This window comes from Sceloporus occidentalis, unplaced genomic scaffold (assembly GCF_023333645.1).
Source record: "Sceloporus occidentalis isolate IW3139 unplaced genomic scaffold, rSceOcc1.0.p SCAF_259, whole genome shotgun sequence".
Lineage (NCBI taxonomy): Eukaryota > Metazoa > Chordata > Lepidosauria > Squamata > Phrynosomatidae > Sceloporus > Sceloporus occidentalis.
This window is the reverse complement of record NW_028317239.1, coordinates 588,682-606,520: the sequence shown is the minus strand read 5'-3', so window position 1 is coordinate 606,520 and position 17,839 is coordinate 588,682. Positions and strand designations below refer to the sequence as shown.

General features: G+C 43.9%; 1 protein-coding gene across 1 annotated transcript; it reads right to left on the bottom strand.

The window, feature by feature from the left end:
• Window positions 1-8,569: 8,569 nt before the first annotated feature.
• On the bottom strand, window positions 8,570-13,554 carry LOC149275895 (neurofilament medium polypeptide-like). Its single transcript, XM_089504179.1, has 3 exons — window positions 12,520-13,554; window positions 11,436-11,560; window positions 8,570-10,226 (listed from the first exon to the last, which is right to left on the bottom strand). The coding sequence occupies exons 1-3, from the start codon at window positions 13,552-13,554 to the stop codon at window positions 8,570-8,572; spliced, it is 2,817 nt and encodes a 938-aa protein (XP_089360305.1).
• Window positions 13,555-17,839: the final 4,285 nt, after the last annotated feature.

The window sequence follows — 17,839 nt, the reverse complement described above, 5'->3', positions numbered from 1 at the left end:
GTATATCCCTCTCATTGAGTTGATCACACCCCGGCACTCAGAGTGTTAAACCGTCACCTTATATCGCATCAGATCGTTGCCTGATTGACAGGTGACACTTTGTGAGTAAAGCCTTGTACTATACTTCCCCCAGACATGAGTGGGTTAAATCATCAGATGTATGGCCTTTAATCCCATTGTTGCTTTAGTGACATATTTAACCCTTTGAGTAAGGTACAAGGGCTATACTTCTGATACCGATCGTCATAATCAGGACCCGAAGAGAACCATTATGTGGCGTACTGGGCACCCATCACCCGCGCGCCTCTTCTTTGGGTCTTTTCATTCTCTCCTCCTTCCAGATTATGCAGTTCACAGGTTTATTATTTTCCTGGTTAGAATTGCCACCGGCCAGGAAAGTCGTGGTTTTTATCCTGGAAATTAAGTAAATGCCGCACTAATTTAAACATTTTAACAGCTGGAGGCTTATTTTACTTCTTGATAAACGTGATATAACCGGCAGGGCAGATTAATCGGATTCGGCTAATTCACGTGAAGAACAAATTACTGAGCGTTGAGACCGTAAATAAATACATTAATAAGCCCCAGTCCTAATATACATGAAAAATATACAATATTCTATATGAATAGACAAAGTGACAGAATGGAATCAATTCTACCATTAATAATCCCTGTGTACTAACACGTGTTTCTGACGGCAGATCAGACCCATTCGGCCCCTCTAGTCTGACCATTTTTCCTGCTGTACAGACTCAGACTTTATCCAGTCCTGGGTCTTGTCTTAGATTCAGGATAACCATATGCCTATGCCATGCATGTTTAAATTTCCCCACCATATTAGCCTCTACCACATTCGCTGAGAGGCTGTTCCACTTATCTACCACCCTCCTAGTACAAGGGTCACCTGATCTTGCGAGTATCACATTAATATTAACATTTGTTTTTAGTCCCAGATGTTTTTAGAACCTAACAATACCCCCCCCCCCCCCCCGGGATTCCCATTCATCCCGGCTGTGATGCTGACACTGGGCAGATATAATGTACTGATCTCCAGTAAAGATAGGGTTAAGGGAGGGAGGCTGGTGTGGAGGCAGCCCAGATATTCCTACTGACGCAATGCAGTAAAACCCACAGCTCGGAACTTTTTCTAAAGACGTTCGTTTCTGCTGAGCTCACAGCCTATGTCAGTAAGCATGTAACCGCCTGCGGTACCGTAATCCATGGCGTAGTACATCGGGGGGGGGGGATATTACACTGGGGAAAAAATGTACCTTCTGCAAAAAATTAGAACATTGAGATAGAGTTATAAAAAAATAACTAATAAATACACTAAGAACTCGGAATATCTATAACATAACAGTCTGCACAGGAGATGCTGTGCTTTTTTTATTAGGAAGTGTTCTGTGTCAGTTTAATGTGCATTTTGCAAGTGGCTTTTGCTTTAATCAGCGCTGTCTGAGCCTGTCCTGATAATCTGCAGTCACATCTCCTTACATTACATACAAACCCAGCGCTGCCTGAGCCTGTCCTGATAATCTGCAGTCACATCTCCTTACATTACATACAAACCCAGCGCTGTCTGAGCCTGTCCTGATAATCTGCACTCACATCTCCTTACATTACATACAAACCCAGCACTGTCTGAGCCTGTCCTGATAATCTGCAGTCACATCTCCTTACATTACATACAAACCCAGCGCTGTCTGAGCCTGTCCTGATAATCTGCAGTCACATCCCCTTACATTACATACAAACCCAGCGCTGTCTGAGCCTGTCCTGATACATCATTGTGGACATGCTACTTATAACGTTAATTACACAAGATACACCACATTAGAAACAAGGTGGACTTAAATAAAACAATCGAAAATTAATAGAAACTAGAAGAAATATGTATTTAAATTGTAATAAATGCTGCCAGTCGCCCAAAGTTTCCTGGAAGGGGCTTGGCCCTCTTAGAGGTAATATTGCAGAGATCTTATTAATGGCTCCTGCAGAAAGCTTCGCCAATGCAGTGAAAAGGAGTGACTTATTCCGTTGCGTCCCGTGGGGCCGTATGGATGAGTCATCCGCCAACCTGCAGCTCTCTCCCTCTCCCCATTGCAGCAGCGCATGGCAGGGAATCCTGCGCAGCCTGCAGGGGTATTTGTTCTCGGCTGGAGTTCTAAGACGTTTGAAACGAACACACTGAGTGTCTAATGATGTGTAATGGGCCGTCTATCTATCTCACCTTAAAATGCTTCTAGGCTATTCTGGTCGGATTTCTTCTGTTTTTGGGCCATGTAGAAGCCTGCTGGCATTATGTGGCCCTTGGTCTTGTCTCATAGTCTTATCCCTTGCATGCTTACATCCCTTCTCTGTCGGAACTCCACTACTTTTTCTGGAAAGCTATTTTCCTTTAACCACCGATCTTTCAGTAAATGAGAACCTTTTTCATCTTTCGAGCTAAGGCTTACGTTAGCACGTCGATGGAGTTCTGATTTAAATACGGTGCTTAACAAAAGCCCTTTATACCCTGAACAAAAAACATTTTGGATGAAATGTGTACAGAACCTTGGAAGCCAAATGGTTAATTTCCTAAACATCCTGTCCTCCATTAAGAAATCCAGGTCATTAGTTCCAGTTTTGGTGCTTTTTTTTTTTTACAAAGATTATTTGAAGAACCTTTGTGTCTTTTATAATATCCTTATTAAGTTTTTAGTGAAGTAAGGCTTTGGAACCAGAATCTCAACAATGCCTCTTATGGTGTAACTGGTGAAGTTCTCAGATGAATTACCCGATTTTTAAGTAGCTACCTTGACCACCAATGGAAGGTTTGCACCAAAAATGTACAACGTTCCTAACATCTCATAAGTCCAGAGTGTTAGCTGAGGAGTTAAGAAGAAAGAAGTGAAGAGCATCTTAAGGTCACTGATCTAGAAGCCCTTTTGACCCGAGATAAGCTTCTTGTGGATGACTTAAAGGTGCTTCCTGTGAGACTTCTGCATGGACCCTTGGCCATGTTTAGAATATCTTTGTAATGTCTGTGTTACTTGTCTGTAGGTGATTTGGGCATAAGTAAGCACATTGTGTTCCACGAAGATATTCAAGTTGTATGTCCTCTGCTGGGGAACATAGTAAGTTCCTCCAAGCCTCTCTACGCTATGCAGAATGTTTCTCTGTGTGACACTCTGCAAGCCTCGGAAAAAGGCCATTTCAGGCTCATGGCTTTATCTGCATACCTGGGAACTTCTAGGCTCCGGCTACCTGGAGCCTTCCCTTGCGGGACGCGGCCAGGACTGTCCACTGAGGTCAGCGTGTGGTCCTGTGACGTTGGTGAGCAGGAAACTGGAAGCGCACCAGCAAGGCCAGAGGTAGGAGGTAGGGGCACGGCTGGAAGCCCTCTGGCAAGGCACACAGCAGAACAGGGATAAAAAAAATAAACAATGCAAAGGCCAGGACACAATGCTCTAGCCCTGAGGTTAGGATAAAGCCTGGTTTATATTAGGCCTTAATTGATTGAACGAGGGGCAGATGGGTCAAGAGCACACAGGAGTAACATGGCCAAGGAGAGACAGAAGAAAGCAACCCAAGATTCACCTAGATGCCACAAGGTTGCAGGTTTGAATCCCTGTGGTTCCTGACATCACCTAGCACAGATTAGGTCGTGTGGCCACATGTATGCCATTTGGTGGCTGCTTACCTTTTACCGGCTGGTATTGCCAAGAGACCTCCATTCCAGCCCTGCCAACAGCAGTCATGAATTAAGTAAGCCTCATCAATGCCTGGAGAAACGCAGGCAGTACTGCCTCTTTAATCTTGTTCGGTATCTTTATTCCTGATGGTATGAGGTGTGTCGATGCTCATACACTGCCTGAAAAACATAAGCCGATACCGAGCAGCAGAACTTGTTTAGAGAGAAGCAATCCAACGGATCCCAGTGACACGTCAGAGATGCAGAACTGGGTCACCAAGAACCTGTCCTTTTCCTCGTTCAGTGATATAATGTCATCGGTGACATCACACAGAGAGCAGGAGAATAATGTACAGATAACAGCTGCATTCGCAACTAACATTCAGTCCTCGTTACATTTTAACTTCCCCGCAGAAGTCATAATTTGGGTCATAATTTGGTTTGTGCTGCATAAACAAAACTATAATTTAATCTATAATTTACTCAACACTGCGTCGAGTAAACACTGCGTGCTGCTGTTAACCCCTTTTTCGTCAAGGTTCGTCATTTTTTTTTTTGTGGGGGGTGTAGGGGCCCCAGTTCATTGTTTACCCGGGGCCTATAATGCTGTTAAGACGGCCCTGAGTCTGTATATGGTTTGTTATCCTGTATTTAGAATATTATATATATTATTGACTCTCTGCTGTTGGAATGTTATGTGTGATGTTTAGCATTTCCTGTCAACATCCCCTCTCTGGTGGGATTCAATTTCCGGTGATCTAATTGGTTACCTGTGACATTTTTGTTCTTCCATTTGTGCCTATAGGCTAGTATGTTCCCTCAGCACGATTGCCGAATCGTCAGTTGGATTCTTGGCCCTCTAACTAGAATTTGCATTCTGAATATTTATGATTACGAGCATAATAAGAGAGTCACTTTCCATGCTGCTGACACATCTCAGCCTCCAGGCAATGCCTTAAATAAGAAACAAATGGTGTCAGTGCGTTCTGACTTTACATACGAGGTGTTGTATTCAAATTGCCCTCATTATACCTTCCAGCACATCCATTTATACCGCTCCTTTTCTCTTCTGTACAGATCGTGCTCTTATCTTGTGATAGGGATTCCAAATCTTCTGGGTTTCAGGTATTAGAACATGAAGGGCAACATCACGAGCAGAGGAGACAGATGCCCGGGGCTCCTTAACATGCGCCTGCCTACCATTATAACAACTAAAGTATCCAGTTTAAGTGTATAGTGGAAATTATAGTTACTGTGACTTATATTCAATATTATGACCTTTATGGTAGATCCACCTACTGTGACCTATCGCACCTGGGAATGATGACGGTGGCCCCGCTCCATATTGGCTAATAGGGTGAGTCTGCCTGCAAGTAGTACGAAAATGCATAGAATTAGGCAGGCAGAGGGCTGACTGCAATGCTAGGGGGGTTGACCACACCGCCCAGTGTCTTCCGCATGACCTATCTATGAGAACTTTCAGAAATGGTCCCAATAGTGCTTAGGGGGACTTAAAATGAAAACCTTTTCTTACCTCTTAACCCCCCTGGGTGGTCACCTAACTTCCCATTTGTGGCAAAACGAAATAAAATGTGTCAAACTATAAAAAAAGTCATTTTGCTTACCTGTCTCCCAGTTACACCATGATTTGTTTTTGTTGTGCTTATTGTATAGACTGTCTAATTGAATCAATGCCCAATCTGCTTTACAGCGAGTAGATATTCCCATGCGATAGCGCAGAGGTCATCGCATCTTTGGGTAACATTGCATTGACTGCAGCTCTGCCAGGCGAGTTTATGCATCATTACTCACCAGGAAGGTAACAATCCTGCATTACATATTTTACATAACATATCCGAATCCTTCTGTCCCTCCTTCCTCCCCTGATGTCCTATGTAAGTATGTTGTATTATTTTTTTTAGCTTAAGCTCCTATATGAACTCATAATTTACTACCTGTTCATGATTCTTGCTCATAAGAAACAAGATTGAAATCCTAGTTAGATTGGAAATCCATCTGGCCATCTGGCAAGCCGCGCTTGTATGTCATGTAGCGCCTGCTGGCCTTAAAGTGCCAGGGCCCCTTTTCATCTTCCGGTCCTTTGGGGGCCCTTTTACTTGGAGGAGCATTTTTGCTCTGAGAACCAGAGCAGCTATCCCTGCGAGGAAGCCGATGACCTTGGATGTGCTGGTCGACCTCTTGGTCCCCTTTACACCTTCTTGCCAGAAAAAACTGTATTTTATCAAAGAAAAAAAAAATCCATTGGACTTTCCCTTTAATTCAGGACCTCTGCATTCCTGCAGACTTCGCATTGTGTTGCAAAGTGATGAGGTCACCTCTGTCCTAGCCGGATTATGACATTGGAAATATTTTTGTATATATTACAGCATCTCTGGGATCTGCAGGGACCACACCTTCATCCAAACTGTGCGGGGAGAGAGAGAGAGAGAGAGAGAGAGAGAGAGAGAGAGAGAGAGAGAGAGAGACGAAGAAGAAGGGGAGGGGGGAGGAAAAAGAGAGAAATGCAGGATGTGTATAAGGTGCAGCAGAATCCTATATGTGGATGAATGTCTGTTGGATATTATAAGGAGGACTGCCATCAAAAATTTGGGGGCCAAGAACAAAGCTAAAGACAGGGCCCCCCAGTCTCTTGCTATCCAGTGTACCTCCAATTTGCCCCATGCTTGTCCCACTGTCCCCCAATGCTCGCATTGGGGCCACCAGGCTTCGGAGTCCCTGGGGGCCAATCCCCAGGTAGCAGGGATAGCAGGCCCCATCCACAGATACTGGTTGTACCCCTCAAACATCGCTGATTGTACATAATGTTTTACCTCTTACTGCTGCCTTTTACCCTCTATGCTCTTCATTTATTTCTTTCTGCCTAAATTTCTTACTATTAAGAGTATGTACTACTCTTTCTGTAGACTGTCTCTCACCCCTCTCAGTCTTTCACCTTTTGACTTAAACGTATGTCTTCTAGCACGGGCACTCTTGTTATATAAAAATTCTCCCCAATTGGACTTTTTTTTTAGTCCCGTGACATATTTCAATGTTTCTAACATGTCTCTTTTCTCCCTTCTGTAGGCTAGTGTGTCTCTGTTTACTTAATATTAGACTATTAGACTGTTTCTGCCCCCCCATTAATGCATACGGTACCTGAATGTCTCATTTCATGTTTTTCCCTCTTGTTAACGCATTGAGGGATTTATCAGAATCCCTCCCTATGCATTTGCCCTCTTTGCTCACCCCCTCCAGGGCCTTGGCTTAAAACACATTCTGTGCTTTCCACCGGGCGCTATACTTACTGCCCGCCAGCTCCAGTGCCGGATAACACAAGACTTCCAGGAGATCTAATAAGACCCCACATGCATGCGCAGGAATCGTTTCCATTAGTTTCAGTAGGAGTGCCTCCCTGCCAATGATTCTCTACTGCAAGCAACAAAAAATGGCACTACGCTACAGCTTTGTGGCTGCAGCTTCTCCTAAAGGTAAGTGTTTTTTTCCTTTCACCTAAAGAAACATCCAACATGGCGCCCACTGCACGGGTACCTCGGGAGGCCATCTTGCAGGGGGATCGCTCGGTAGCTGACAGGCGCACCAATGCTGATTTTATGGGAACACCTGAGGCAAGGCCGGTTGCATCCACCTTGGCTGGTGTTCAGCCTTCAGGTGAGCGTGGTTTTTCCCTTCCCCTTTCCTCCACTTTATCTCTGCTTTCTGGGTTGCCTGTCGGGGGTACTGGAGCTCCTCAAGGGGCAATTGTTGTTGGGCTTTGGTGAATTGTTGGATGCGTGTAAGCGTCAGGTCGGTTCTTCTTCCCCGGTGGGGTTGTAGGGGTCACTATAGTGGGCTTTCGGTGGCATCTGGCCTGTCCCTTCAGAGGCGGTTCAGGTAGGTCCTGTGGCACCTGGTGGGGCTGGGGGTTTGGATACGGGATACGGTTTTGTTGTGGAGGTTTAATGCCGGCGTGGTGCAGGGGCTAATATTATTCTATGGAATAATATTCTATGTAAATTTATATATTGGCACTAGTGGGACATACATTTATTTTGGATCATTTTCAAATACAAATTCAGGGGAAAATGGGTACGTTGAGGATGATTGGCTCTACCAGGGCCAGAGTGGCAACGACAAGGCGGCCATAGCACCTTAAGGTCAGCAGCAACCTGATGATGTAAGTGTGACCGATAGCTGTATATGCGCATCCGCGCGCCATGTTTTTACTGCTCTCATAGTGCTTGGCTGGGCATATCCAGCTGCTGGGCATTTGCCCCGTGTGCCAGATGGCCCGTCTCGGCCTGGGCTCTTCCCAGTTATATTTTGGATAGATAACGAACTCAAAGAATCTCAGATATTTTCAATATGACCTTTTTATTGAGCAAGGATCACTTTTACATAAATCGACAGCAGGTTGCTTTTAAACACACCCAGGTTCTCCCATGACCTGCAGTCTATTAATTGCACCAGTGAGGTAAACATAAGGACAGGTTTATTTTGTTATTTTTAAGGCGAGAAAACTTCTGTTTCATGGACACCCTCCCCCATTTTTGGCTCAGTTGGTTCTTTGCATAATTCAGCTCACAATCTATGGGAATCTAGTGCCCGCAGCACAATAAACCTTACCCACTACAACTTAGGAAACTCCCCAACATTATCCTCCTTAAACATGTCATGCAATTGTGTTGTGTGACTTCCCAAAGTTGTGTGGGAGGGGCACATCTGGAGCTTGCATGCATTCCCCTCCCCCAAAGTATTGCACGGAAAGTAATAGTACAGTGTCTGGAGCCCCCACCCCACGAGAGAACCCCTTCTGCTAGAAGCCCATTAGAAGCTGACACTTTACATGCAGTTTATCTTATGGCTTATTCAGTCCTGCTGCTTGCTGCGGCTCTTGTTTCACTTCTCTTCAGTGACCTCCTTGACCACTGCATGTGATGTTACTTTCTCCACTTTCTTGGTAGACACCAGTTTCTCTTGGACGGTCTCCTCGTGTTCTTCTACTTTCTGGGTGACTGTAACTGACTTTGTGACGTACTTTGTTCCATCCTCGCCTTCACTGGTTGTGGTCTCAATCTTCTTGGTGATGACAACAGTCTGGCTTTTGCCACTTTCCTTGTCCTCTGATGGGCTTTCGTCCAGACCATTGGTAACCACACCTTTGTCCTCACTCTCTTCCTTCTCCTCCTCTTCTTCTACCACATCTCCATTCACTGCTGTATCTTCCTTTCCCTCTTCCCTTGGGCTGCTGTCTTTCTCATCCTCTGCTTCTTTAGCTTCATCTTTTTGAGATCCTACAGAGGCTGCTTTGAAGGTAGAAATTATCTCCTTCACACTCTTTTCCTTTGGGGAATCTTTTTCCTCAGGTGTTGCCATATTTTCCTCCTTTTTGGTAACATCTTCCTCTGCTTCTTCCTTCTCTCCCTCTTCATCTGCCTCTCCCTTCTGTTCTTCCTCCTTTTCTTTACTCTCCTCTGTCTCTCCTTCAGCTTCTCCTTCTGCTTCCTCTGCCTTTTCTGTCTCTACCTCTCCTCCCTCTTCCTTCTCATCTTCTGTCTCCTCAGCTACCTTCTCCTCTTTTTGTTCCTCAACCACTCTCTCCTCTACTGTAGATTTCACTCTCACTATCTTGGTTTCCACTATAGGTTCCTCTACTACTTCATCTTCTTGTGCATCCTCAGTAGCTGCATCATCACCCCCCTCTGCCTCTCCCTCAGCTTCTCCCTTTTCTTCCTCTTGTTCTTCCTCTACAACTTCTTCCCCTGTCTCTCCTTCATCACCTTCCTCTTTCTCCTCTCCTGCTTCATTTGCTTCCTCTGTCTTATCTCCCTCCCCTTCCTCACTCTCTGCCTCTACTTCTTCCTCTCCTCCTTCTACAGCCTCTTCTTTTGTTTCTTCATCTTCTCCTGCTTCCTCTACCCCTTCCTCACCTTCATCTTTCTCTTCCTCCTCTTCCTCCCCTGTTTTTACTTCCTCCTCATCTGCTTTTACTTCCTCCTCCTCTGCTTTTACTTCTTCTTCTTCCTCCTCCTCTTTATCACCCTCTTCTTCTGCCTCCTCCTCCTCTGCTTTCTCTCCCTCCTCATCATCCTCTTCTTTCTCCCCTTCTTCTGCCTCTACTTCTCCCTCTGCTTTCTCTTCCTCCTCTTCACCACCCTCCTCCTCCTCCTCCTCCTCTTGAGGTGCTGCTGCCTGTACAGTAGATTCTACAGCTGCTACAATTTCTTCTTCCACCATTTCTATTTGATCTTCTAGTTGCTCCTCTTCCTCTTCTTCTTTCTGAGTTTCTTGCTCTTCCTCAACAAAGCCTGATGCTAAATCCTCTGCCATTGCAGCTAGTGCTGCTTCCATATCTAACCTTTCATCTTCTACTTTTGTCTCTTCGATAATCTCCTCCACAAACTTGTGTTGCACTTTAACCCTTGGGGGCTCTGATCTGGAATGTTGCACCCGACTAGAGGTTATAGTAATGGGAGCCTGTCTGTGAGAAACGGAGGGTGTTGTGTGGATGCCAGAAAATGTGGAGAATCTGGTTTCTTCACCTTCCAATAATTTCCTATTGAAAGAAAAGAGTATGGGTCACATATCTGATAGTTATACATTCTAGAATAGAATTTAATAAAAAATTAAAATAATTAATTAAAATAATTAAAATAATTAAAGGAAAATGAAAATTTGCTGTTCCTGATAGCCCTGGCTGTATTGGGAGACTTTGATTACATCATATATGACAGTATATGGAAATGAATTAATAATCTAGAAGTGAAATAATAAAAAAAACCCATGTAATCTGTCTAGCAATGATTACATTTGTGTATTCATGTGATATAGAATGTGATATAGAATATCTCACTATATATATATATATATATATATATATATATATATATATATATACACACACACACATACACTGTGACAGGGTGCAAGGTATGGTGCTAAGTAGACACTATATTGAATATATATATATATATATATATATATATATATATATATATACTGCTTTGTTGCCTGATTTGGTCTACTAAATCCCATCACAGACTGCCCTTTCCTTTTAAACAGACTTATCCTTATATAAAACTCTCTCCAAACACAGTAGTTATATTATGCTGCCGCCTAATGTTTTTATTTTTAACTGTTGGGATTTTTCCCTTTTCTGCTTTCAGATATTCAGCTGGGTCACCTTGCTCTACTTAATACAGCTAACTGTATCAGCCACTTTAGTTACTGGGCCCTGATGAGTCAACCAGTACTGTAATAGGGCAATTATCCCACTTTTGATTTAAATGATCAATTACTATTTCAGAGAACATGTAGGATGCTTATATTGCAATCTATGCATAACTGACTTAATTATGGAATAGACTATTTTTTATATAGTGTATATATATATATATATATATATATATATATATATATATATATATATATATATATATGTCTGCTGTACCACAAATGTTTTATTTATTATATGATTTATAGGGTCATATCACACCAGATATAGCATTTTAATTTTGTGGCTTTCTTTTCCACTACATTCCATTAGTTTATTATGAAGGGCTCTTCTGTTTTCATATATTCTTTTGTTCCAATGCACTATTGATTGGATCAGTTTTTTTGGTGGGTAGCCCATCATTGTTTTGTGCTCCTGATGTCATACAGGCTTGCTTTGACTCTCACACATTAGATGTTAAAGTTTCCAATGTGCTAGTGTAGCTTCAGCCTCTGCAGTGCTATTAATATTCTGCAGGCTCTGCCCTGGTACCTGTAAGCAGCAATCTCGATATCCAGAGCCATCTTGACATTGAGTAAATCCTGGTATTCTCTCAGATGACGAGACATCTCCCACTTTGTTGATCTCAGCTCATTGTCCAGTTGCTGTATGGTTTCCTAAGGGAAGGAGACAGGCAGAAAAGAGTCAGGAGGCATCTGCCTTTCTCTAGTGTCCTTGATTATGAGTTATCTGCAGTACCCCATGCACACAAAATCATACTGCAGCACTCCACCCACCCCAACACACACTCTCCTACACCCATAGATTGACAACCTGCCCAAAACACCGTTAAGGGATTCATTATGCACATGTGATGGGGTAAAATGCAACACACCCCCTGCATCACACCCAAGACCCGCATTGTCACTGCACCACACCCTCCACCAAGAAGCCCCACTGCACTGCTCCACAGCGCCACACCCCCTAAAGAACACTCAGCAGATCACAACCCACGCCACGGCCACACCTCCTGTAGAAAAATATACCCCCCACACCCACAGGCACTCCACCACCTGACTGCAGAACTTCCACAAAATGCGCAGTGCGCCCTCCCGACCTGCTCTTTTCCAGAAACACGCAAGTGGGACAAACACATAGCAAAGAGAGACAACGATACAAGTTACCTCTACTGCAAATGGGCTGATATTGTAACAAGCCTTAAGCTACTTAAGCTTTAAATTAAAGTATTCATTTTACATCCAAATATAAAGAAACTAGAAAAACATTATTATTATACTGTTTGGGGGAACCACACACTTTCAAAACATCCCTGCCCCCACCTTGTGTCTCTCCTCTTCTAGATTTCCTATACCGTTTCAGAACCCCCACTAAAGAACCCCCCCAAAAAAACTAAAGGTAGCTTTTTCAACATCTTGTACATTATCCCAAAACTTAAGGACCATAAGACATCTTAGAGACTTCCTAACCCTTCTACCAAGAACCCAGTGTAATTGCAAACTTCCATTCTTCCATTCTATGCGGACCGGTCACATTTCAGCACCACAGACAGCTCCCCCATCTCTAGAGTAACATTCTACACCAGAACCCTCCCATACACATGAGAAGCGTCTGTTACCTGGTAGCTGGTCAGGTCATGGCTGTGTCGCTCCTCTATGTCATTTAGCTGTCTCTCTAGAGACTCCTTGGTACCCCTGACAGTCTCCAGCTCTACACTCTTGCTGTGCAGCTGCTTCCTATATTCTGCAATCTCATCTTTGGCCGACCTGATGGCATCCTTGTTCTGCTCGGCTGCCTCTGTGAGCTTGGCATACCTGCACTTAAAGACTTCTTCTGTCTGGATCATGTTGTTATTGGAGTGGCCCTCTAACTGGGAGCGGATTTCCCTCAGGGCAGAGGCCAGGTCTGTCTTCTGGAAGTCTTTCTTCTCCACCGTGATGTGAGAGGCTTGGATTTGGGCCAGCAGTTCGTTCACCTCTTCATCGTGGTTGTTCTTGAGGAAGGCCACCTCTTCTTGCAGGGACTGTACTTTCTTGTCCAATTCCACCCGTGTCAAGGACGAGTCATCTATGTCCTTCTTCATAACTCTAATGATTGCTTCAGTTTCATCCCTGATCCGATTTTCTTCCTCACACCGGTCTTTCAGCCTCTGGAGATCTTCTTCCAAGTGTTCAGAATCCAGCAGGATCTGAACCTTTTCGTGGCTGATAAGTTCCAAATTGGAACGTAGCTCCCTCATCTCCTGCTCATAGATCTCACCCAGCTGGCTGTGTCCGCTCTGCTTCTGCCTCAAGGCCTGGATCTCAGCTTCCATCTCCTTGTTCTGCTGCTCCAGGTAATGCACTTTCTCAATGTAGCCCACGAAGCGGTCATTGAGCCCCTGGAGCTGCTCCTTCTCGCTGGAACGCACATGCTTGAGGTCTCCATTGAAACCAGACGATTGACTGAAGTCTAAGCTGTCGCCGGAGCTGAACCCTCTGGGGACAGCAAGGTTGCTCCTCTTGTAGGAGGTGATGGTGCTAGGACTGCTCCTGGACCAGCTCTGGGATCTAAACCCGCTGGATGGGGAACTACTGGTCCGGCTATAACTGGTCCTAGTCTCGGCCATCCTCCTATAAGAAGGGCTGCCTATAGTTTCCAGAGAGTAGCTCATGGTGGAAGACGTTCTGGGGTGTGTGTGGCTCACAGCGGAGGATCGTCTCTCTCCATCCCTTTATATAGTCAGGGAAGATCCGCTAACACGGCAGGATCCGGCTCTCTGCTGCCTGATTGAGCTGCTCCACAGTGGGAGGAGATGCTGCCTCTTCTCCACGTGGGGCTTGCTCTCCTCTGCTAAGTCCTGCTCCCACCCATCCCCCCCTATCAGTTCGCTGCCAAGGACTGAGCGAACAGGAGCTTGAGAAGGTCTGTGTACAGAAGAAAAACCCCTTGTATCATCTAACTACCCCTCACACTGATCCATTTATTATATCATGCCACCCTCTTAATGCCCATCTGCCCTTTATTTTACCCTAAATGCAACCCCACAATATCTTTCTTACTAACCCTTATCCGATTGGGATCCTGCTTAGTTTATGTTGCCCTTCTCCCTTGCATGTTGCCCACTGTAAAGGGCTATAAGCCCCAGTACTTTGCTGTATCAGGAACCCCCCTTTCCTGGAGACTTGTTATGGGGTGTAGGGTATGTCATTCAGCACCTTGGACAGGGACAGTGGCTTTTCCCTATTCATAGAATACAATATGAAATACAATCAAAGTAATCCAACTCATATGGACTGCAACTCACAGCATGCTCAGCAGAAAAATGCACAAAAAAAGAGAAAAACTAATGGCTTGTGCATTTTGGAAATGACATTTTTCCTAATAGCACCAATATTATTATTTATTGTTTTCTATAGCACCATCATATTCTGTAGCGCTGTTCAATGGGTAGACAGATCATAAGTAGTATAGAACATAAGAATATGACTTGTGCCCTTTAAAATAAGAACATAGGTGGGTTTATACATAGGCAGGGGCCAGGTGGTGACCCCCTTTAATTGCAGCCATGTACGGCTACACCTTCTAGGCTTGCCTGTGTCACAGGGCCCTTCATTGACTGGTATAATAGAAGGTGACACATGGTGGCCACGTGGCTTCCTGACTTTGCTTATCGCTGCCTATAACAACTACTCTATAACTCCATGCCCACACCATAGGAACAGAGAATATAATAGCAGATAACCATCTCATCTGCCAATCATTCTAAAGATTAAGATTTAATCCATCCTTGTTCCCATCTGAGATTCAGGAGCCATATGCCCACCTCATACATGTTTACATTTCCTTGCTATACCACTTCTGGTGGGAGGCTGCTGCATTTATCTACCACCCTCTCCGTGCAACACACAATGTCATAGAGTAGGGCACTACGCCTCCAAACATCAATATTATTGCCTCACGTCATCTATCTGTGGGATCAGCAGACATTAGATGAGTGTGAATATTTTTTTTATTTATTTTACAGTGTTTTCACAATATTTACTTTTTACACAGATATACTTTATTTTGCTACACTTTGGTTTACAGACATTGTTAATGTGCGCTGGGCATCCCTCTCATTTTATAGACATAGCTGCTTGTCGGATCCAAGTAATTCCATCTCCTCCCTTATCAAGCAAGACAGTCAAGAATAATGCATAATGCAGCCAACATGCAACATCCAGGGGGTCCAGGGCTCTCAGGGGGTCCAGGGCAATCAGGGGATTCAGGGCTCTCATGGGGCTCATGCATCCAAAACATGGGGGTCTCAATTTGCCCCTCTGTGTTTTTTTTTGCTTTTGCTCACATAACTGTAGGGCCGTCAAGAGTTCTTATGGATTTCTGCAGTAGTCGATCTCCATTAATACTCTGCATTAGAATGGGAGGCGTAGTGATCTCATCTATAGCGAGCAGCTGGAGCGATATGATGTTCAGAACATAGAGCCAGAGAATGTAATGGCATGTAAGAGCCCATCGGCTCGTCTAGTCCACCTGCTTTAAAGAATCAGACCTTAATCAGTCATTGGTCTCGTCTTAGGCTCCATTAGCCTATGCCACTTCTGCTGGGAGGCTGTTCCACTTATGTACCACCTTCTCAGTAGAGCCTCTGACGGCTAAAATATATGCAGAGCTATGCTCAGCGCTGGAAGTGAAAGAGTCGTTCTGTAAAATATATGCTTTTTGAAAGCGTCAGTTATTACAGCGCCAAATACACGTTCATTAACAAGACGCTATGGTGTGGTGGCACTTGTGTGGTTATAAGACTTTAAACTATGTCCGTGTCCACAGAATTACAGCTGATTTGTGGCATTATATGCAGATCCCCCTCTTATTTTTGGTACAATTAGGATTGACCCCCCCTCTATAGCAGTTTGGCTGAGGGTCAAGGGAGTTGTTTGATGCATGTTGTACCTAACATTGGACTAGAGGTTTTAGTTGGGTGTCCCAGCCATATATATGATATGATACGGATTCACGAGCATCTGCTGGTTTTGTCCTTGAGCAGCGGAAGGTTGCGGAGTGAATTGTAACCGGGGTCACGTGAAACCCTTTTACAGATAATTTTGATGTCAGATAAGACCCAGTCGGCCCGTCTAATCTGTGCGCTTTTCATGCTATAAAGACTCAATCCTTAATCAGTCTGTGATCCCCTCTCCAATTCAGAATAGCTAAATGCCTGTCCCATGTATGTCTGAATTCCTTTACTGTGTTAACCTCTACCACATCTACTGAGAGGCTGTTCCACTTATCTATCTACCACCCTCTCAGTAAAGTAAAGCTTCCTACATGTAGCTTTTCTGTGTGGCTGAAGGTAAGTAAATCAATGCAAATAACCGAAGCGGAATCCCATGCAAATACACGGGCAAAGGGCATGCGGGATTTATAGCTGGAAAAGAATTGCCAAGCTGATCGTAATACAGCCCACAGCCCAGGAGTATATAGACACACTTAATGTAATTATTCCAGCGCATACGTTTTACATACTGCCAGATGGCCTTGTCAAAACCTGCCCTGCAATATGTATATTTCATAGCGACTGATACAGCCGAGCAGTATAGGCAAAATGCCATTAAGCCAGATGGAATATCCATATTTGCCCTTTCTAAGGGGTATCTTCGGGGGCATTATTCCATCAGAAAGACTAAGCATGTTCCTACAGCTCTGTGTTTTTAGGGATACCAGAGGAGATGCAAGGGGGTGGGGCTTAATGATAGCCACACCTACAATCCCACATGCTCCACCCATTGTAGCAAAATTTTGCCCACTTTCTACCCCTTTTTGCCCTGAAGCCTCATTCACTTTATGCCAGAGCCCCTTGAACAAAGACTATTTCTGTTTTAAAGACTTGGGGCACCTGGAATATAAACCCGGGACGGGAAATAACCTCATTAATGATGCAGCCATAATAAAAACTAATTATCACACTAAGAATTTGATAGCAAATAAGATCCATTCGGTCCATGTAGTCTAGCTTTAAAGGCTCAGACCTTAATCAGTCCTTGGTATCGTCTTAGATTCAGGATAGCTTTATGGCTATGCCATGCATGCTTAAGTTCCCTGCCAATGTATAAGCCTTTACCACCTCTGCTGAAAGGCTGTTCCAGTTATCAACCACCACCGAGCGGACTCCCTATAGATCCTACAGTAGAGCAATGCCGTTTCACCTTAGAAATGCCTTTGCTGTCTAAAATCCTGCTATCCGTGCGGGATAACTGGGAATTTTGCTGAGTAATGGAAATCAGACGCAAGTAAAAATGGTTTCTTATCCACTTCTAGGAAGGTTTAAATCTTTAATTAGATCCGAGGCTGATTTTTCAATAGATGAGTGAGCAGCTTAGCATAAAACACTCAGCATTTCTTAAAATATATAAAAAAAAACAACAAAAAGGAAAGAAGAAAATCCTTTAAAACTAGTATTATTAGGCAATTCATATACTGGACACAACCTATACTTATTAACATAGAGGGGGGGGGTTATATATATATTAAAACATTGTAATCTTTTATAAACATTGTATTACACAATGAGAGTGATTTAATTAGCCAGCAGCTTGATTTATTAGGGAAAAATGTGTTTAATAATATGAAGTATGAGCACACAGACCGAGACAGCATGGATAAGAAAGTGACAGCGTTATGATTAACAGCGTATAGCAATCATCTAATTAAATCCCCGCGCAGGGCAATTAGCCGTAACTGTTTGTAACCATTGATATATATCATTAAGAGAAGACAAAAGGAAATTGGACCAAAAGACATAGAGTAAGGAGCGCCGTCACAATCTTGACTTTCATCGTGTTTCATACATATACATCCTGGTACTCTTGTTTAGTATACTGGATGTATATGTGATTTCTGGATCTCTGTGCAGTATGATGTATTTATACATTCCACATACTGCAGGGCAGCTATATGTA